This window comes from Hemiscyllium ocellatum, chromosome 23, assembly GCF_020745735.1.
Source record: "Hemiscyllium ocellatum isolate sHemOce1 chromosome 23, sHemOce1.pat.X.cur, whole genome shotgun sequence".
Classification (NCBI taxonomy): Eukaryota; Metazoa; Chordata; class Chondrichthyes; order Orectolobiformes; family Hemiscylliidae; genus Hemiscyllium; species Hemiscyllium ocellatum.
The window spans coordinates 27,020,747-27,042,437 of record NC_083423.1 but is presented as its reverse complement, the minus strand read 5'-3'; the positions used below and the strand labels follow the sequence as shown (position 1 = coordinate 27,042,437).

General features: G+C 38.6%; 1 protein-coding gene across 2 annotated transcripts in view; it reads left to right on the top strand.

Moving 5' to 3' along the window:
* Nucleotides 1-21,691, top strand: part of gsap (gamma-secretase activating protein) — an 83,610-nt gene that overhangs the window by 32,252 nt on the left and 29,667 nt on the right. For both annotated transcript variants that reach the window (XM_060842823.1, XM_060842824.1), the window contains exons 12-23: nt 2,744-2,829; nt 4,353-4,430; nt 4,900-4,977; nt 6,528-6,620; nt 7,908-8,125; nt 12,286-12,352; nt 13,842-13,924; nt 14,031-14,090; nt 14,989-15,120; nt 17,692-17,747; nt 17,996-18,027; nt 19,368-19,429. In XM_060842823.1, coding sequence (XP_060698806.1) covers nt 2,744-2,829; nt 4,353-4,430; nt 4,900-4,977; nt 6,528-6,620; nt 7,908-8,125; nt 12,286-12,352; nt 13,842-13,924; nt 14,031-14,090; nt 14,989-15,120; nt 17,692-17,747; nt 17,996-18,027; nt 19,368-19,429 — 1,045 coding nt within the window. The remainder of the gene's footprint in view (nt 1-2,743; nt 2,830-4,352; nt 4,431-4,899; nt 4,978-6,527; nt 6,621-7,907; nt 8,126-12,285; nt 12,353-13,841; nt 13,925-14,030; nt 14,091-14,988; nt 15,121-17,691; nt 17,748-17,995; nt 18,028-19,367; nt 19,430-21,691) is intronic.

Genomic DNA, 21,691 nt, shown 5'->3' with positions numbered 1-21,691 from the left:
GGTCATTCATGTAGGTAAGGACAGCAGTTTCCTCCCCTAAAGGATATTAGTCAACCAGTTGGTTGTTTTCCTGACTATGAGCGTGGACAACATTAGACTCTTAACACCAGATTTTATTAAAGCTGCCATGATAAAATTCGAGCTCTGATTGCCAGAGTGTTTGCTGAGTCTCTGGATTAATAGTCCAATGATATTACCATGAGGCCTCCCCAGGCAATTTTATTGTTCAATTACAACAGGCAGTCGCTGTGCATTTGGGCCATGCTGCCAAAGGAGCCTTTGCACGTTACTGTTGTTTCTGCTTGTAAATAGTATCCACTCAAAAATAACGACATGACTAATAAGAAACAACTTCATCCCTATATTGCTGGCTCTCTGAGAGCTTTCCCTTAATCTCCATTAATTTAAATTTTACTAGTCTCCTTGGTAACTTGGTTAAATGTTGTCTCCATATGATTGGTGATCACTTTTACCTCACCAATGGAAAACCACTCTCTTGTCAGTATATGGATAAAGTTGTAATGTGGTCAGTAGCAGTGTTTTCCTGGAAAAATGTAAATGGAGCGTGTGTGAGCAATGATCACAACATCTTCCACCATTTTTCTGACTATTAAGACTACGCAATAGTAATAGTTTTGTTTGGATTTATCCAGCTATGGTCACTCCATCCCACCCCTAAACTGCTTTTGGCGGCACGGTGGCATAGTTGGGCGGCACGGTGGCATAGTGGTTAGCACTGCTGCCTCACAGCGCACGAGACCCGGGTTCAATTCCCGACTCAGACGACAGACTGTGTGGAGTTTGCACGTTCTCCCCGTGTCTGTGTGGGTTTCCTCCGGGTGCTCCGGTTTACTCCCACAGTCCAAAGATGTGCAGGTCAGGTGAATTGGCCATGCTAAATTGCCCGTAGTGTTAGGTAAGGGGTAAATGTAGGGGTATGGGTGGGTTGCGCTTCAGCGGGTCGGTGTGGACTTGTTGGGCCGAAGGGCCTGTTTCCACACTGTAAGTCTAATCTAATTATGGCACTATTTCTTGTGCTTCTAATCCTCAAGGCTTTAAAACTACGGGATTCCTTACTCTGTTATTTTCTTTCTATGGGTTTGTAAAAGCCTAACTTGGTATCAGCTTATCATTGATTACTTGGGGCAGAGAATTCCTAGGGCCAGATTTTTGTTACTGAGGGGCGACTTAAGTCTGGACTTGTTAACAAGTGCTCCATATGTACAATTTTCACTTTGTGCAGAAACAGAGCTGAGTCCGCTCCCCCCCCACCCCCTCCCAATCCCAGTAGCAGAGTGTAGTTGGCAGGGGTGTGGAGATGTGCTGGGTGGGCTGTTTGGAAGATCTGCCTTGGTGTTCTGGGACTTCTTCTGAGTGGCTTTGCATGTTTTTAGTCTCTATAATCCTCACTGCATTACCTATGGTCCCTTATAGCCTCCATGCCAACTTGTCTTTCATGGATTCTAAACTAACTCAGTGCCAACTACCCTTTACCCTGTGCCTTCATAGCCCCTGGAACTTACTCAGTCACTCACCCAGTCTCCACCTCGGGAACAGTGTGGAGACAAACAAAAAATAATGAACTAATCTACACACCTCTCCCTTTACATACTCTTTGCAATCAAACAAACTGCCGTTCATGAGATCTTATTTAAAGTTCTAAATCTTCCCAAGTTTTTGATATTTATTCTTTTATGGAATGTAAACATCACTGATGAGAATAGCTTTTGTTACCTAATTTCCCTGAATTGAATGACTAGAGTCTACTATGTTACTGTGGATGTGGAGTCACAGTACTTGTCTTTACTCCCTTGAGGATATTAGTGGACCAGATGGAATCGTTAAAACAATTGATGGCAGGCCACACTGTCAATGTTCTGTGATTAGCTTGTATAAAGTAACCAGATTGTATGAACAGAATTTAAACTTCACCAGCTGCTATGGTGGTATTTGAACATGTACCTGCACATGTCTTTGTTTTAATAGCCATTGACAGCTGCAGCCTTTTTAAATTTTAAAGAACAAGATTTTAAAAATCAGTTCAGATCATCACACTTTAAATAGACTTTGTTCACCCTTCAGGAGTGTTCATATCTTCTCTGTTTTGTTACTCCCACCCTCTCTCTTTTTTTGAGTTAAGGCCTTTGCAACGACTAAAATTGTGTCCAGCAGGGCTGTTTGAGCTCTGCTCCCCTCGCTGTCATACTTCCCCTACCAGTAAAAGTTAGATGTGTCAGAAGTGGTGGTGAAACATCGACATTTGGGTCACTGTAATGTTTCTCTGTGAAAATATAGCTATTCAGTAGTTTTCCTGGTGGAATGATGTACCTTTTTTTGGATGTGGAGGTTAAATAGGCTTTAAAGAATAAGAAAGACCATAACTCCAGTTGGCATTTGCAACAATCTCTTTAAACCCATGAGCAACATGTGCTTGTAGATTGTTTGTTGTATTTTAATTCTCCTCAGTGAAATAATTGTTAAAGAAACACAATATGTATAATTTATCCTACACTCAGCATAAAATTGACATACAATTGCCCTGGATGCATATCCTTAAAAAGAGATCATCCTGAAAATTTACTTAGAAATCTGTTGGGTTGAGGATGCTCAAACATTGGTTCTCTTCCTGTACAAATCTCAAATTAATCTGCCGACTGGTAAATTACTAGTTATGTGGAGGATATATGTTAAAGATGGATGAGTGTATTTGTTTAATGCCAAATTGTGCTGTGGTTTTTTTTAGACTCATCAATTTTGGATACAATAGTTTTCAACAAGAAGAATCATCATTGGAATTGTTGAATCTGCAAGTTTTCACAAATCCTACAGGTCACAAATATAAATGGATTGATTTGTTTTCCTTATTTATGTGGTGAAATACATGTTTTCCAGGAACTGTATTTGAAGGCTGTTAATTAGAGGGAGAATTTAAAACCGTTCATTACATCAATTTCAATGATAGGATAATAGCCAAGTCTTTGCTCATTCATGCCAACAAAATATGAGGATACAAAATGATTTGTATTTACTTAAAGCAAATTAAAATGATCTTGGTATATTAGTTGATGTACAAGTGGTAATCGCTGTAATTCAATACATTATAATGACCATTAATGCCCTCTGTCATATGATACAAAATATCATCATCATCAAATGGAGATAATGGACTTTGTAGATTGTGCCATCTAAAATGTTGACTATTTGCAGCATTTGTCTTTTGCAGAGAAATGCAGAAACCTTACCTAAACCAGAATTAGTAAACAAAATTAATGCGGGAAAGGGAACTTAATTTTCAAATTACTCATGGTCAGTCTTTTGTAGTGGTTTTATTTAAATACCCACATCCAATAGTTTGAGTTCAAGATATTGGTTGAGGAAAAGGCAAGGTCAAAAACTGTCTTCAGGCTTGGGCTTCTTAGTATTACAAATATTGCAAATTAAAACTAAATAATATGCAGGATTGAGAGTTACACTGTCAATGTTTTTAAAAAAAAATCTGGTGCAATAAAATTCTGTTGCCTGATGCTGGTCGGTCTACTCCACATGGTTTTTTGCATGTGATTCTGCCATTCTCATTGACCAGAGGACAAGGTTCTATCCAGTTCAGTTTCTCCATTCTTCTTCCTCTAACTCCTCCAATACTCTTTGAGCATCTTCCTGACATCATTGCAAGATTGCTACATCCTAACACGCTTACATAATACTTAATAAATATGATATTCTGCAAGCCCTGTCTAAATCTAGCATTAAACAGAGATGAGACTTCCTTTTTCTACATGGTGTCATAGAGATCTACAGCACAGAAAAATGCTCTTCACTCTAAGCCTGCGCTGATCAGAAACAACCATCTAACTATTCTGATCCTATTTTTCCAGCACTTGCATCATAGCACTGGAATGCCTTGGGCATTGCAAGTGCACATCTAAATGCTACTTAAATATTATGAGGGTTCTGCCTCTACCATTCTTGTAGACAGCGAATTCCAAATTTCCACCACTTGTGTTATTCCTCACTGAGGAGGAAACCTCTAATATACAGCACTTCCTCCCAATTCCTATTGGCCATCTCCAAGTTTAATCACCTTACCATTGATGCCCATGCTATCAGTTGCTAAAGCTGTAATTTCTAGCATTCCTTCTTTAGTCCTTCCGTTGCGCCAACTTCCTTTCATCTTTCAAGATGCCCTTTTATCATTTTAACTTTGAGGTGCCTGATCTAATCTCTTTTCAAATTTTGTGTCATAACTATCCAGAGGTTTGGCTTATTTTACTTGGTTAAAGGCATTTTGTTATGCTTGGACCCTCGATTTCATTTATGATTTTATAATTTCTCATTTCTTGCTGCTGTTGCAGGTACCATGTCAGTATGTTACAGTCATCCTATGCAAAACAAGCAGGAATTCACATATTCAGTGATTCTTCTGCATTATGGTAAACATGATTTCATTTTGTTGTGCCCTTTCTCTTTGCCTAAAATTCACCCTTGCTTTGGTCAAAATACACTTAACCAATGTTTTCTTTGATTTTTGGAGTACCAGGACATTCTAAATCAGATTTTAATAACTGCCTGCATAGGTGCTGTCCTTGCTGCCTGCAGGATGCCCTCTTAAAGCAGGCCGATCTATTTGTCTTACTCTAAAGTATTACTCCACCAGGAAAACTGGTCCAAAGCGCACACAATGTTGAAAGATTCTGAAATGTAATCAAGTGTAGAGGCAAATATTCCGTTGACTTTATTTGAACATTGTAAAAGGAAAAAGCAATGTTAAAAACAAAATCCTAGGAAGGAAACAGCAATTTATACAGTTTATTCAGTTTCCCGTGGTCCAACCATTTGAATGGAACCAGAGTGGTACAATGCAGAGCTAATCATATTTTAATTTCATTAACTTTTTTGCAGGTTGGAGGAGAACATTTATTGTTTCTTTGGAGGAATCTGATCAATACGTTATAAGTGAACCAACCTTCATTAATATTGGTAAGCTGATCGTATATCGAATAGACCAGATGCTTTTTAATTAAACGTTGGGATGAATTTTCTCACTATTCTTGGTGCATTTCTAATGTCTAGTTGGAGAAAGTGATTGTTTTTATATATAGCAAGAATATTAAAAGCCATTTGTGTTAGTTTTGTAAGACAAAATTGCATCTCCTACAAACCTAATTCCTTTTGCCCCTTCACACCTAATTCCATCAGCACAACTTATAATCTGAACATACGGTTGCAAAAATCCTCATTTAATTATTTTTGAGAACAGTTTTACTTTTATACTGGCCACACATGTTTAGTAGGATCAATTCAACATTACTCCTCTTAGAACTTCTGCTGCCACTATATTCCATACTATGACATGTACATAAAGGGACTTGACTAAAGAGGTATTAAGACATGTCTATCACTTACAGTATGGAGGTATGTAATCATATTTATCTACCTGCACTCTCTTTGACTAAAAACAATTTGCTACATTCAACATCTATGGCACAGGCTTTTTTTCAGGCAGGTGTGTGTGTGTGTGTGTGTGTGTGTGTGTGTGTGTGTGTGTGTGTGTGTGTGTGTGTGTGTGTGTGTGTGTGTGTGTGTGAGATTCTGTCTGATATTAGCCATCTGGCTTGTATTTACCAGAGAAGTGACTAACTTCACAGGCATTACAGAAAGCAAGCAGAGAAGGGGTCACTCAGTTTTTTTAGTGTTTGTGGCATACCCTTGGTTAAGATTAATTTTTGCACTCTCACAAGACACCTCATCCTACCAACTGTAAGATTTTCTCTTTCATCAAAGCATAGACTGTGTAGCAACAAGCTGAACATTCTGAATCTCAGTACTGGATGTGGTGGAAGCTGTCATCAAGTGTTTATTTTGAAACCCCGTCTTCCCTGTCCATTTCAGATGAAGTTAATAAAGTCTGCTACCATCAATAAGTATTCTTTCGAAAATACCTTAACAGCATCAGTGCTACAACAAGAGATTTGTCTGTCATGAGTTATCGAGAATGCCTTCACCATCTTTAAAGCTCAGAAATGCTAGCTGCCCCAAGCCTTTTAATGATGTGTTTAAGATGCTTATCATAATGCTCGTCATTATTTTATCAGTTATCTAAATAAAATCTGATGCAGAGTATCTACACAATAAGCTGTAAATTGCTAGTGAGGCACTGCATTGAAGGGGCCCAACTCTGGAAGAAGTAACAAAATTCCATTAATAGCATAAAGAATGAAATGGTTCCGGTTCAATCAAATCTTGGCTGTAGCATCTAGATTCTATTAGAATTAATTCAAATTTTAAATGACCAGATACCTTGATATTTATGTCCACTTAGGTCAAGAGAAAAAGCAATTCTTTTAATTTGATTGGTTTTTGGAAATGTTTGGTTTTCTCATTGTTTGAACAAATTGTAGCAGTTGTTAGCCAAGTATCCTATAACAATTGAACTCTGAGCATTCAAGTTACAACTTGTGCTCAGTTGAAATAAATCAATTTTAATAATTTGATCGGGTTATTTTCTTTACGGGTTATTTTCTTTACAGGTTATTATGTAGCTGTTTACATGCCTGGATATTTTTTACACCTCATCAATATACAGCATCCTAATTTGGTTTGTCATAGTTTATTTCTGTCAGGTAAGAATGTTTAACACACTTTGAATATGCTTTGGTATCTGTTTTTAGGCTAAAAACAGTCTCAACGGGTGCTTTTAAGATGACAGACACTTTCTCAGGTGAGCTGAGGCACTGGGCTGCAGACAGAGGATTTTGAACTATGTCATATAGGTATTACTTGATTCAGGTCAGCAAGTCTCCTTTGAGCTGCTTATGCAGGTCCCCTTGGTGATTAATGGGATATACTTTTTAAAAATTTGCCTGAAGTGGTGGAGTGTCTTTTTCAGTTCTCTTAGCTGATAATGATTTATTTTGATGGGAGCTGGGGAATAGAGGAAATAACCAGATAACTCTCGGATAGTTGAAATATCCAGACTGGTGAGGGCATCGCTGATGAGAATTGAACCTGGCATGTTTTTTAAATTGTCAGTTTGTGGACATTATCTGAATGTTGTATATTTCTTGGGTTAACTAACTTTGAGACATTGTACCAGTGATGTTGGTACATAGTAATATTGCCACATTTTATATTTCCTTTTTGAGATTGTTGAAGCAGTGAAGTTAAACTACTATTTATGTGGTAGTATTTATTATAACTACTTGATTTTGGAAAATATATCTTTTTTTAATAGTATTATTTGTCCAAATTTCAAGTAACTCAAAATAAATTTATGTCCAAAATTCACTTTTTAAACCATGCAAGTCACAAAAGATTACGCTCACCTTACCATTAAATATGATTTGGTATTTTTAAGTTAAATAAGATCACTTGAGTTTCTGTTGACCTCATGGTAGGGAATAACTTAATGATTAGTTAGCAATGTTTAGTTATCATAAGACAGAATTCAGTTTTTCTTTACAATTGTAGCAGTGACTTGATTGTAGTTCTTAAAATATTCAAATGTTTTGGTTGGGTAGTTTGAGAATCTGATTGCTCTCATGAAAGAGGGAATGGGAATGGATGGAAAAGGCATGATCAGGACAGAGGATGAACAATTTTCCAGCTAGAGCCAGATCATTTATGCCAAGTGTTTTTTTTCATACAAAAGTTTACAGAAAGCAAACCCTTCACTTTCCATGCTCTCCCCACCTTGCTGACCAGAATCTACAGGTGCTGGGTCACTTGGAGCTTTCACAACTGAACTTGATGATAGATTTTTGTTAGTTAGGGCAAAAGTAGAGTAAATTTAGGAAATGGAGTTGAGGTATCTTAATGTATTTAGCAAAATGGGCTCAAGAGTGAAAGGCACATTCCTGTTTATTTATTTAATAGCTAATATTTATTTAATAAACTTATCTGTTTGCTAGGGAAGGATGCCAAAGTGAGCCCCTGGAATCTGCAACATCCCATATTGTCATTAACTGATTCACTACTGGATTGTCAGTTTGGAAAAATATATCAAGCTCATCTTGACTTGAAGTTATTCTTGTCATTCATGCATGACAATAAACTGGATTGTCATCAACTCGCAGCAATGCATTGCGCAGTCTTCTATCTCCAGAACAACTCCGAAACAGAAGCACAGGTATTGTACTAAAGAATTAATATAATTCATTATGTACCCCATATTACTCAATTTAGTATATTTGCAATTAAGTATGAGGTGTTGCACTGTTTAATGACATTGTTGGAAAATTCTGTTAGTTTACAAATTAAATATAATATCTGTTGCTTTTAACCAAATAAAGTTGCAACAAGTGAATCATTTATGGAATGTGTAATGTAGTAGAAAGGAAGAATGTATAGCTGGGTAGAAGCCAGAATAGCAGGTGGATAGCAACTCAGAAACTACGAAGAGGCATCCAGTGCAGGAATGTTCTGGGAGCATGGCAATATTAAACCAGTCTTTAGCTTTGAATAACAGTGAGGGTGACAGTGCCACAAAAGAATGCAGTCATGATGCAGAGGGTGGTGCATGTATGGAATGAGCTGCCAGAGGAAGTGTTGGAGGTTAGTACAATTGCAACTTTTAAAAGTAAGCTGGATGGATACATAAATAAGAAGGGTTTGGAAGGATATGGTCTGAGTGCTGGCAGGTGGGATTAGATTGGGTTGTGATATCTGGTTGGCATGGACAAATTGGACCGAAGGGTCTTGCATTTCTATGACTCTATGATCCTGGCATCATGCAGTGACGAACTTAGAGGGGGTTGCAACAAATGTGTAGGAACATGGTGGTAATTGAGCTTTTGATTGGGAAATAGATAATTCTCCTATTTCTGATGTGAGACCAGTATAGTTTGTTGGTTCCCAGATGCCACACTAATGGACATCAGAGGATGCAAAACATTTTGGATGTCAAAATCCTGCTGGCATGGTTTACTGAAGATTGTAAACTCTAGATTAGCCCAACAAGCTTTTATTTTAATCTAATTCAGTGGCCTAATGAATGCATTTAGCATAGTTTTGACAAAGTACTCTTTCTCTTAAAGCACTAACTTAATACCTGTGGATATTTCTTTTGCTCCCACCTACTACATTCCAAATTTAGTTTCAAATTGACTGTTGTTCCTCTGTCAATCCTTTTTGCTGTAAATTTGACTATAGAAGATCATTTAGGTTAGCTTTTGTGTTAGCCAGCAGTCTATTTTAGTGTCTTCTTGCCCTTCTTTCTTTTCTCACTTCTATGTAAGTTTTCTTGCAAAAGCAAACTGAGTGCTATCATGCCTCTTTTTTTTGTTGTTTGACCCTACTCCCTAAATCTTTTGCTGTCCAGGAAGCTTTGGCTGCCCTGACAATCCTATTCTTCATACAGATGCTTTGGGTATCCCTTCCTTTTGTCTTCAACTGTGGATTTTATTCCAGCAAATGTAAATTTGATGACGACTTTGTGTAAACAGCTCTTTTCAGTCTGTGGGCATGACGTTGAGTTTCTAGTTGTCTGTCATTTTGATTTCCTTCTGTACTCTTGCCCTAATTTTGATCTCCTACACTGTTGAAGGAAGCTCAACATAAGCTCCACGAACAGCATCCCAACTTTTGTGTAGGTGCTTCATGATGCAATGAGTTGCAAAAATTTCAGATCATATCTTGGCTCCTAATTTTTTTTGGGTGGCAGCCATTGGTGATGATGTTTGCTATTCTTATTTGGACCGCTTCTAGAACTTTTATTTCTTTACTTGTCCCATCACCATTTTCATTTGCATTGTACCATTATCCTTTTTCTTTCTTGATCTCCTTGTTCTCTGTAAGTTTGCTTGAAACCTGTTGCATCCCTAGCTTTTAGTTCTGACAAGGTCAACTCTGATAATGTTAACTTTGTTCCTTCCTTCAAAAATACTTCCTGATCTGTTGAACATTGCCAGCATTTTCTTTATGTCTGAAACAAATCTGGGTAAACAATTGAAGCAGAAATGTTTGAGATATCAGAAAAGAACAGAGTACATTTAACTTGATTTCGGTTAGAAATAGCCATTACAGACCCAACATTTAGACTCCTTACCACCTTCATTTTAAATGAGGCACCAGTGGCTGGGCACTGATCTGGACTGTTTGTTAAGCCTGTTCTTCTGTCTGATCTTCCTGAAGGCAACCAAGCCAGAAGTCATATCCAGGCACTCTGTAATTAAAGCTGGCAGGTGGCATCCTGAAGCTGCTGGCCCAATCTATAGCTTTGGAAGGCTGGATCATGTAAACGCATGAATTAGGAGCAGACATTGGCCATTTAGCCCTTTTGAGTCTGATCTGTCATTCTTTAAGATCATGGCTGATCTGTTTGTTTCAAATTCTTTATTCCCATCTATCTCTCCCTGCCCCACCCCATAATATTTTTGCCAGACAAGAGTATACATACCTCTGCCTGGAAAATATTCCATGACCCTACTTCCAGTGCCTTCTAATGCAGATTTCTAACAGATTTGTGCGACACTGAGAGAGAAAAAAAAGATTCTCCTTGACTATTAAAAAGGACAAGTTTAATTTTTAACCACATAGTGAGGTGGGTGCTGCTCAGGAAGTAAGAAGGGCACCAGTGTGCCTCAAGATGGAAGTGTCCTTGGGGCACACGACAAATATCAAACCTGCTGGTGTGACCTTCTTCCCTGCCAATTGTTCCGTGATGGCCACTGCCGCCGCCTCCTCATGGACTTCAGCCTGACTGCTGGGAGGCTGCTTCCAAGAAGCTGCTGAACACGGCACTCAGCTGAACACTTCATTCCAAAGTGAGGAACATGTTAATGAATGCTCCTTCTCCTCCTCTATGTTGAAAATCACACAATACCAGGTTATAGTCCAACAGGTTTATTTAGAAGCACTAGCTTTTGGAGCAACAGTCCAAAAGCTAGTGCTTCCAAATAAACCTGTTGGACTATACCCTGGTGTTGATAATTAACTTTGTACACCCCAGTCCAACACCGGTGTTGACAAATCATTACTCCTCCTTATGGGCATCCTAACCGGTAGTTATTGTTAGATCAGTTGGCAGCTGCTGACACCATTTATGAAAGTGTCATCTCCAAGAAAGTGTCCTCTCTGGAACCCATTCTGATTTCCATTTTTGCGCACAATCCTGTCTTAGAGCTTTCTTCTACAAGACCGAGAATTCAGCCCACAGGAGGTTGAGTAACCTCCTGTGCTGCACTTTTCTGATTCTTTCTGATTATTTTCTGTTCTGGTGAATATCACAGAACAAAATACATAATTTCAGTTTTCTATAAAAATAAATGCTACCTGGACACAATCTGGAATATTGAATTGTTCTGACAGGGTCCCAGCCATTCTTGAACCCTAAAGATATTCTTTATAAAAGAACCGATACACAATTGCAAATTTATAATATAGATTTATTTGCCCTCCATGTGTGTTAATAAAACCTGCTCCCCCAATCTGCTTCCTTACAGTTCTTGAGGCATAAATTTTCATATAATGCCCCAGCCCTCCCCTCCTTTTTGTACCAGACAATCCTGAGATTTCACAACTCAAACTCTAGCTTTTACCAATGTGTCAAAAGTACTAATTCTCTTTTTTTTCTTTAAAAACAATCCATCCAAATTCAGGCTGCAAATAGGGTGGCACAGTGGCTCAGTGGTTAACACTGCTGCTTCACAGGGTCCTAGGTTTGATTTCAGTCTCAGGCAACTGTCTGCATGGAGTCTGCACATTCTCGCCGTGTCTGCGTGGGTTTCCTCCGGGTGCTCCAGTTTCCTCCCACAATCCAAAGATGTGCAGGTCAGGTGAATTGGCCATGCTAAATTGCCCATAGTGTTAGGTGCATTAGAGGGAAATGGGTCTGGATGGGTTACTCTTCGGAGGATCGGTGTGACTGGTTGGGCCAAAGGGCCTGTTTCCACGCTGGAGGGAATCTAATCTAATCTAATCATTATGCATAAAATTAAGAAATTTATTGATGCACATGTTATCGATTTAAATATAATTTCGCAGTCAGAAACCTTTCAAAGCTATGGAAAGAATCCTTTAAGAAGTGTGAATATATTGTTCTTTGTTTATTTCTGTGATCAATATTTATAATTCAAGAAGAAATTTTAAAACTATGTATTGAATAGACAGCAAACAAAATACAATTAAGGGATAACTTTGAGCACTTTGATTCCATTTAATATTTCAGATGTTAAGTGAGTTGACCTTTGTTATGGTTATGTAAATGCAATTTTAGTTTACAAAGGCCAACGTATGTTAGAAAAACAGCAATTGGAAATTTGTTTTCTCTCTTATTTTTCCTCCCAACAGATTATTCACTGGATGTGTGGATTGCCTGTTACTGGCTCTATTGATCTTATTCAGGAATTCATCTGTGGTAAGCGTGTTCATTTCAGAGTAAATACTAAGAAGTTATTTTGATACTAAAATGTAATATCGACTCACCTTGAAACAGTCTTGAAAGATCATATTGTAATTTTGCTTTTGGAACTTTTGTTTAAAAATCATCTGATTATGATGTAAAGCAGGTTGGATGAAAAACAAATACTGTGAAACCCCATGGTAAGTGGTTCTGTGATTTGACTTGTAAAGTATTAATTTTTTAATATCTATAAATATAGCTATGTATGTTATACTGTCCAATGTGCACACTTTCCTTATTCTTTATATGACCTATTCTCTCTCACTCACATTTTCTCATTAGTGTCATAGAGAAAGGAAGCTGAAGCAATGACTCAGAACAGAATGCGTATAGTCCATAGATATATCAGTGGACAATCAAGTGAATACTTAACTACTCCTTTACATACAGCTAAGGAAAACAAGGTGCCATTGTAGCCTAATTACAGTGATAGAAAATTTAAAATACAGGTCTTTGAGCAACACTGGGTAGGACTGTTATTTAGCATTCATGATCCAGTGGCTAGAAAAAGTGTTGGGAAATGATGAATGCTGGTAGTGAAACTCTGAGCGTAAATTTGGAGGAGTGAGTCCGTTCCACAATCGTCTCCCAGGTGGCCCAGCCAATTGAAAGAGGCAGTCAAGCTTTTGAGTCTGTATAGTCAGGAGGAGAATGGCTCCACATCGAAGATGCACAGATGTGAAACATGCAGGGAGGTGCATGGGAGCGTCCAAATTGAGTAAATAAAGTTGCGTGAAGAATCTGGATCATCAGGCATAAGGGGAATCACCCCACAGTAATGGGTATTATTGTTGTCATGGCCCATTTTTTGGAGTGGTTTCTAGCACACTGGCTTTGCTGTCATTCCATAGGTGGTTAAGATTGGAAGAGTATCTTTAATTGCTTACCTGCTGCAGCCAGATGAATAAGCGATCCGAGCCATCACACTGATCCCTTTGTAGTGCTGTAAAGGTGGCAATGTGTTGTTTTTCCAGTACAGTTTTAAGACTGCCCAGGCTTGCAGGCCTGCCAGCATGGGCTGTGGAAAATTCAACCCAGGATCTTGCACCTGAGTGAAAGCTACTTCCAATCTAATAAACATGCTTATCCATGGTTATTTAGCTTGGTTATTATTCACTTCTATCTGTCAAATGCCCATTCTTAACCTCTATTAAATGTTGAGTCAGGGAAATGAGTAGTCTGGCATCACTGTCTTGGTCAATACTTTCCCTTGAGTATGACAAAGCACGTGGATTTTGCTGAAATGGGCCATAGTAATCCATGATTAGTTGCTTTCTAGTGTTATTTAACTTTCTAAGTATTTACACCAAGATCAATAGTGCTGTAGTCCAGAAAAAACAGCTTAATATTTTGAAAGTTAACTTTTTTCCGCTAAATTGCACAACTTTTGGCTCACTTGTACAATTCTTTTTTGCATTTCCTCTTCAAAATGTGTTTGTTTCAGGTACTTTATACAGAAAAGCAATCTCCGAAACACCCCTTGTGGCCAAACTGCTACCATACTCCTCCTCAATTAACTGGAATGGGGTAAGGTATCAATCTTGTATATATTAAAATATGTTTTGGATATGTACAAATATAATTTTGTTCTGCTTAAATATAGCCAAATGTTATTTCCATTTTTTATCCATAGGAAATTCCAGGAGTAAGCCATAGCACAGAAACTATTCCTGTATCTGTTTTTAGGAATACGGTAAGACTGTACAATCTAGTTTTAGGTTTATACATTTAATGTTTCATAATAAAACTATAAACATTATTTTAATTTTTATTATTAACTCTTAAGTCATTTAACATTCCAGTGATCCATAACCAGTATAGATCCCGAAAGCTGTCCTGAATTTCCAAAAACTTCCTCTTAACTCGAGAAAACCTATGCTATCGTTAGAAAAATAATTTTTAATTACACTAGATGCAATTTTGCATATTTTATAAACAAATCCAAGAGACTACTGAATGTTTATTTTATTTGGAGTTCACAGTACGCAGTATTGCTGACTTCCAATAGACACATAAATATATAAATCATGTCGTGAGAAATACTTTAGGAATAACCCGCTTGGCCTCCAAGCCAGCTCCGCCATTCAATAAAATCATAACTAATCCGATTATAGAATAATAGGGCTTGTGAACCACAGTTTGAAAACCAGTTAGAGCTAACCATTCTCACATGATCTTTGGCTCACAGTGATGTGTTGTGAAACACGTTGACAATTCTTTCCTCTCCTTCCCCAAGGCACACACAAACAAAAACAAATTTCTTCACTGAAAATTAACCACATTGTCCTAAATGTACAGATTAGCAGGTGGAGTGTCAGATGTCACTTTGACTATTTGTGGCTGAAATAATGTGCCGTAACATCTTTTTAAAAAACCTGTCTGTTTGGCCAGATATCTGATTATCTACCCTAATATCCTTTTTAATCTGACTGAAAATAGAGCATTATTTGATATTCTTGTGCAACATCTTCACTTGGTTTGACGTACAATAAAATGCAAGCTGTTGTTTGTTTGCCACTGTGGAGTTGTGTTGGAAAATATTTGATTGCTTGTCAGTTTTTCTTAAACAAGCATGTGCATCTTCTTTACAGATTCAAACACTTAAAGGGTTCTGGGCAGAGCTAAACAGGAATGTGGAATTTGTGAAGAATTTAGAATGTTTTCATTATCCATGGCACAATAACAGCTCCAGACTAATCAAAGCGCAACTGTGTTCAGAAATGGTAAGAGGATTTCGATGAAACGTAGAAAGAAAGGAGCAGGAGGCCATTCAGCCTGCTGTACCATTCATTATGAACATGATTGATCATCCAACTCAATAGCCTGTTTCTGCTTTTCCAGGTATCCTTTTGATCCCTTTAGGCACCAGTGTTGTATACATCTCCCTGAAATCCTAGAAAATTTTGGCCTTGACTGCTTTCTATGGGAATGTTTTCCACTCCCTGGGTGATGGGATTTATCCTCCTCTCAATCCAAAATAGTTTACCCCTATCCTTAGATTGTGACACTTTTGGTTCTGGGCTTCTTGCCATCAGAAACATCCTTCTTGCACAGCCTGTCCAGTCCTGTTAGATTTTTGGTAGGTTTTTTGGAGATTCCCCCAACCCTCCATCTCAATCTTTTGAGCTCCAACGAATATAGCCCTAACCGACTCCACCCCTCCTCATACATCAGTCTGTCATCCCAGGTATCAGTCTGGTAAATCTTTGCTGTATTTCCTCAGGAGCAAAACCATCCCCCTTCAGACAAGGAAACCGAAACTGCACACTATATTCAGATATGGTCTCACCAAGGCCATTTAATTACAAATTAACAAGACATCTTTGCTGTTTTATTTGAATCCTCTCCCCATTAAAGACCAACTTTTATCTTTATCAACCGCTGCACCTGTGTGCTTGCCTTCAGTAACTTGTGTACATTCTCCTCTCTCTGTTCGTAGTTGTTCAGGTAATAATTTGCTGCCTTGCGTTTGCTACCAAGGTGGACAACTTAACATTTATCCACATTGTACTGCATCTCCCGCACACTTGCCCACTCACCTAGTGTCCAAATCGTACTAAGGCACCTCTGCATCCTCCTCACAACAGCCCCTACCATCCATCTTTGAGTCATCTGCAAATTTAAAGATATCCCATTTAGTTCCCTCATCCAAATCATCAATGCATATTGTGAATAGCAGTTTTAGTACTGATCCCTGTGTATCTCACTAGTCACTGTCTGCCATTCAGAAAAAGATCCATTTATTCCTATTCTTTTTGTTTCCTGTCTGCCAACTAGCTTTTTTGGGGTCATTGCCATACACTATCCCCAATTCCATGCACCACTAAATTTTACACGCTAATCATTTTTGTGGAACTTTGCTGAAAGCCTTCTGAAGATCCTGTTATGGACTAAACCAGACCACCCAACCTTCTTCAGCAGGCAGCCCTTGACCATAACTTTGCAATTTGTTTCAGTAAGTAGACAGTGAAAATTCCCCAGAACAAGATAGCTAGGTTGACTTACTAGATTTTAAAACAGACAAATATTTATTTCCAAAATTACACAATGATACATACAGAACAGAACAAAGAACCCCTACAGAACTCAGTCTATCCAACTAGACTTAATTATGCTGTTCTGAATATGCACGACAGTCCTAATAAGCAAACTCCCTTAAAAATCAGTATAAATAGAACACATGCTTACAGGTTAAAGTTGAAGGACGGAAGAGAGAGAGTGTGTTTCCACACAGCTCCTTGTTGAGGTTCCAACTAATTCAAGACTAAACTAAAACTGCTCATCTCAGGAAGCCAGAGAGCTGGCCCCGCCCTTGTCATTGTACAGGTCACTTCTAAAACATGACCACTTTGGCCTGAGGTCTCATCTGTTTACATACAAGGCCTCTTAAAATCCTTTTCATCTCTACAAAACCAGACTGATCGGAGCCCGGCCTGGTTTAATGCCTCTCAAAAAAAAATTAATTCGGAGTCTCCTTGAGCCAAGAAAAAGCTTGTAGATTTAAAAAAAAGGACTAGCTTTGTGACAATCCAAATAAATAACATGCTCTGACTCTTCTTCACCTCTACCAGTTATATCCTTGAATAATTCTGGTAGATCTTTCAGACATGATTAATTTCCATAAAATCTGTGATGACTCTATGAATTAATCTAAACGCTAGTTTAGCCACTTAGGACCACCTAGAATGTTACTTGAAGGTGACAGTTCACTTTAAATAAATATAGGTTTATAAAAGCAAATCTGAAAGAGCATGAAATGCTGCAAAATCATAGCAGGTCTGGCGGCATTTGTGGACAGAAAGAGTCAACAGGCATAATTGTCCCCTTCCTGGAAGTGGGCAAATTAGTCTTGGAGAGAGATCCGCTTCCCCTTCTCTCCTTTTACAGTAGTTAGGTGTTGAGTGAGATCAAGGCTCTTAACTCAACTCACCACTATCCTAATGACCTGCCTCCCTGTTAAGTGAGAAAATTAGCTGATTCCCTGTCTGTTGGGTTGGACGGAGGGTCTCCCAGTTGACCACAAGGATCGTGGGGATGGTTGCTAAGAATCCCTGTCCTTGTCTCTGACCACACTTTTTTTTCTACCTGTGACCTCTACCTCTGTAAAATGTTGCAAAAAAAGTGCTAGTCCCTGCCCCCGCACAGCTCTGAAGCAGCAATATCTGTCACCAAATATGGGGGTTTAAACCAATGGTTTACATGCATTTCCAATCTTCTGACTCAAATATATTACGTTTTAGTTCATATGGGAAAAAAAGTTTGAATATAACTTCTTAGAGCTTTTATAATTTCAGAAAGTGGATGAACGGGCAAAGCAACATTTCAGAAATATTTTCGAAAATGCCAAAACGTAAGTTAATTTTCAAACTTCTAAAGCATATTCATGGGGAATTAATTTCCAAAGTGCTCTCCACTGTAAATTTAGCAGAAGAACCATGGAAAGCCTGAAAAATGTCAATTTTAAGTTTTTTTTACTTTTCCACTTAACTTAAGATAAAAGAGAGTGAGAGTAGCCATCAAAATTAATTCCCAAAATTACTTTATTTATCAGCCTATGGGTCATTTGAAGATGCTCAAGTTTCTTTTCAATTTGTACAGGATTCTTTCGAAAGTGGATACATGTTCCTCGGGTAGGAAAACCTGCTTTGATATTAATTGTCTAGGAATTATATGTTTTTCTATTATTGGATTCAAGCACAACTACTCGGAAGACTCATTGATTAGTATTGATTTGTCTTATTACAGTTGAAACTTGCGATGAACCTTGCATCATAAATGAGATGCTGATTTTTATATATAGTGGGTATTTAAATCTTGGGTGATAGTTAATCATTGTGTTTTTCATTATTTTTAACACAACGTATTAACATACAAGCATGTGAATTAGGGGCAGAAGCAGGTCATTTGGCCCCTTGAGCCTGCTTTGCTGTTCAGTAAGATTGCAGCTGATCTCCTCTGTGTGTTAAGTTCTGTGTTCCCTTCTGCATCGAGAGTATGGTGCTGGAAAAGCACAGAAGGTCAAGCAGTATCTGAGGAGCAGGAGAATTGACGTTTCAGGCATCAGCCCTTTTTCAGGAATTCCTGATGAAAGTCTTATGCCCTAAGCGTCAATTCCCCTGCTCTTCGGATGCTGCCTGACCTGCTTTGCTTTTCTAGCATCATGTTCTCCACTCTGATCTCCAGCATCTGTAGTCCTTACTTTCTGCTATGTTCCTTTCTATGCCAATCACCTTTTTTGCAAATAATTGATCTCCTTCTCTCTTTAAAAATGTTCAATGACACTATATCCACCATCTCTGAGGGAGTTCCATAGCCCCATGACCCTGTGAGAGGGGAAAAGAAGTCCTCCAATCTGTCCTCAAAACCTAAGCCTAATTTTTAAAGCAATACGCCCTAGTTCTGGATTCACCAATAAGAGTAAACGTCATTTCCTTTCCATCTTATCAAAACCATTTTGAGGATCAAGTCACCCCTCATTCTTCCAAACTCCAGTGAAAACATGCTCAGGCTGTTCAGTGTTTCCTCCATAAGATAATCTACTCATCCTTGGCATCAATCTAGTAAACCTCCAGAACTGCCTCCAACACATCCATCGTTTAAATAAGGAGTTCAAAACTGCACACCATATTCGCATTATCTTAAGATTTAAGTGTCCATCTGTAATCAATATAATGATCAATTTTAATACTTTCTCACAGCGGACGTCAAGCTAACAGGCTTGGTGTATGAATTGCAATTGCATCTACTTTCAATTGTTCAGTGATAATTCACACATACATTTTCCTTTTGAGTTAGGGTGCATGTGAAATATTTGTTCTGTAGGCAATCAAGCCCTAGAAGAAATTTGAATAGGGAGAAGTATTTTCTTTGCTGGTAATTAATTAGGAAATTGTAACAAATTTTCTCCATTGAACAAGAGGTGTGCGAGCTGATTCAAAGTTGATGAATGCTTTAACTTTTCTTTTAACAGAACAGAAAGCTGTTTCCTTCTTTCAGGAAGAAGACCGCCACCAGATGGTGCTGATAGGACTGGTAAGGAACCCAGTTGGGTGTATCCTGTATATTATCCTGGAATTGTTTCAAACACAATTCCTAATTGCTCTTGAACTGAGGTGACTTACTGTGCCATTTCAGAGGGCAATTAAGAGTCAACCGTATTGGCATGGATGTGGAGACAGATGCAAGCCAGTCCGGGTAAAGTTGTTGGAATTTTTTTGTTCCTCGAAGATATCATTAAAACCGGCTGAGCTTTTTACAACAGTCTGTGTTAGTTATCATGGTCATTTGGTAGTGAGAGTAGCTTTTATATTTCAGATTTAAGAACTGAATTTAAATTCTTCACCTGCCATGGTGGGAGTTGATCTAGTGTGCCGGACCACTAAGCTGATCTCTGGATTACCAGTCCAGTGACATTCCCCCTTGAACGTAATTTAAAAATAGAAGAAAAAACTATAACCTTGATTCAAGCTTCTCATTCGATTCACAAATATTGTGCTGAAGTATTTTTTACCGAAGAAATGTTGTAGCATGTAAGATTCACACTTATATTGATTTCCACAGATTGATTTGATTAGCACCTATATCCTGTCATACTGGGTGAAATATGATCCACCTACTGGGACTGCAGTTAATGACTTTAAAATGCAGCCCCTTCTTTCATTATGGTGGTACAACCTGGTTGAGCACTTGAAGATTGTTAATTTATGATTCCAGCAGGTGGACTGCAGCTGTTCAAGGTGGCAGCTTACCACCGTTTACTCAAAGGCAACTTGGGATGGGCAATAAAATGCAGCTCAGCCAGTGATATCCACATCCTATGAGTAAATAAAAACAAAACCATTTTTGTAAATTTCTTCTGCAGCTTCCAATGTTTTTACGGCTTTCCTATAATGTAGCATCAAGCACTGTACACAATACTCCAGGTGAAGACTAACAAATGTCTTTTACACAGTCAGCATAACCTCTCTTGCTTTAGTATTCTTTCCCCAACTAATATAAACCAGGATACAGTACACTTTACTACCTGCTCTCTCCACCTTTTAATGACTTTTGCATGTATACACTAAAATCCTTGTACTCCTGGCATATTCCAAAAAGAGGTGCTCTCCACCCCCACAGCTGCTTCAAGGGCAGCATCTGGTGGCTCAGAGTCTGGGTGTGCATAAAGGATCTGACAGGTGGTGCCATTTTCACCAATAGCCAAGCTATTACTGCTTGCTGGAAAGTTTTGATCATAAGGCATTTTGCCAAAAGGCTTTGGCAGTCTGCTCCAAGATCCAGCCAACAGGACACCTCTCTCCATTTCCCATGTTATGTGCTGACCTCTTCCTGTGCCCAAACATGCTTTTCTGTGCAAATTTCTGTATGAGGTACAGGTGATGGGGGACGGAGCAACTACTTGAACCTAAGATGACACCCATACTTTGTAACACCTGGGGATAGGCAGAGCTTCAGTACATAGTGACACTTGCTGTTGTGGACTGAGGGTCTACACACATCTTGATGTAGCCACACATGAAGGAGGCCATCAGGATGAGGGCGTTGTTGGGTGCGTCCTCCTTTTTTTTTCCCCATCCCACCCACCCCTTACCCCAGAGTTTTGTACATTGCATCCCTGGAGATGTGGTCCATCTTTGACATCCAGATGAAGTGAAAGACTGCTTGGGTGACTGCAGTGTTGCAGGTCTGAGGAATGGGCCAGGCTTGCGCCATGTACAGCAACAGTGAGAGTACCTAACAACTGATGACTATGTTTTTTTTATAGTGGAGAGGGAGCTGTGCACCCATCTACCCACTTTTTGCCTCACCTTGGCAATACGCTTCTCCAAGTTTTAGCACTTGTCCTGTCCCTCTGAACCATATTCTCATCACCTTTTAGATAATCAGGTCTGATAGTGAAGGGGCGAAAGGATCGGTTAACCCAGTTCCCAACGAACATAGTTTCATTTTTGCCTTGATTTCCCTTGGCTCCCAAGGCCAGTTTTTCTGACACTTGATGGTAGTCCCTCTGGTCACCATTAGAATAGTTTCCAATTTGATTTATTAATTGAATTTTATGTTATACAAATGACATTTCGATTCCACTGACAGGACAACATAGCATACTATACACTTCAGTCATTGGATAAATTATTACGATTCATTTAGTTCCCACCACTTAAAATATTTGTTTTATAATGGGCACTTGCTTGGCTATAAACCACTGACCATTTCACTTAGCTGACAACTTTGAAGTTGAAATTATATGTTGTCAATACTGTTTATTCTGAGCATAAATAGCAATGCTTACTCATT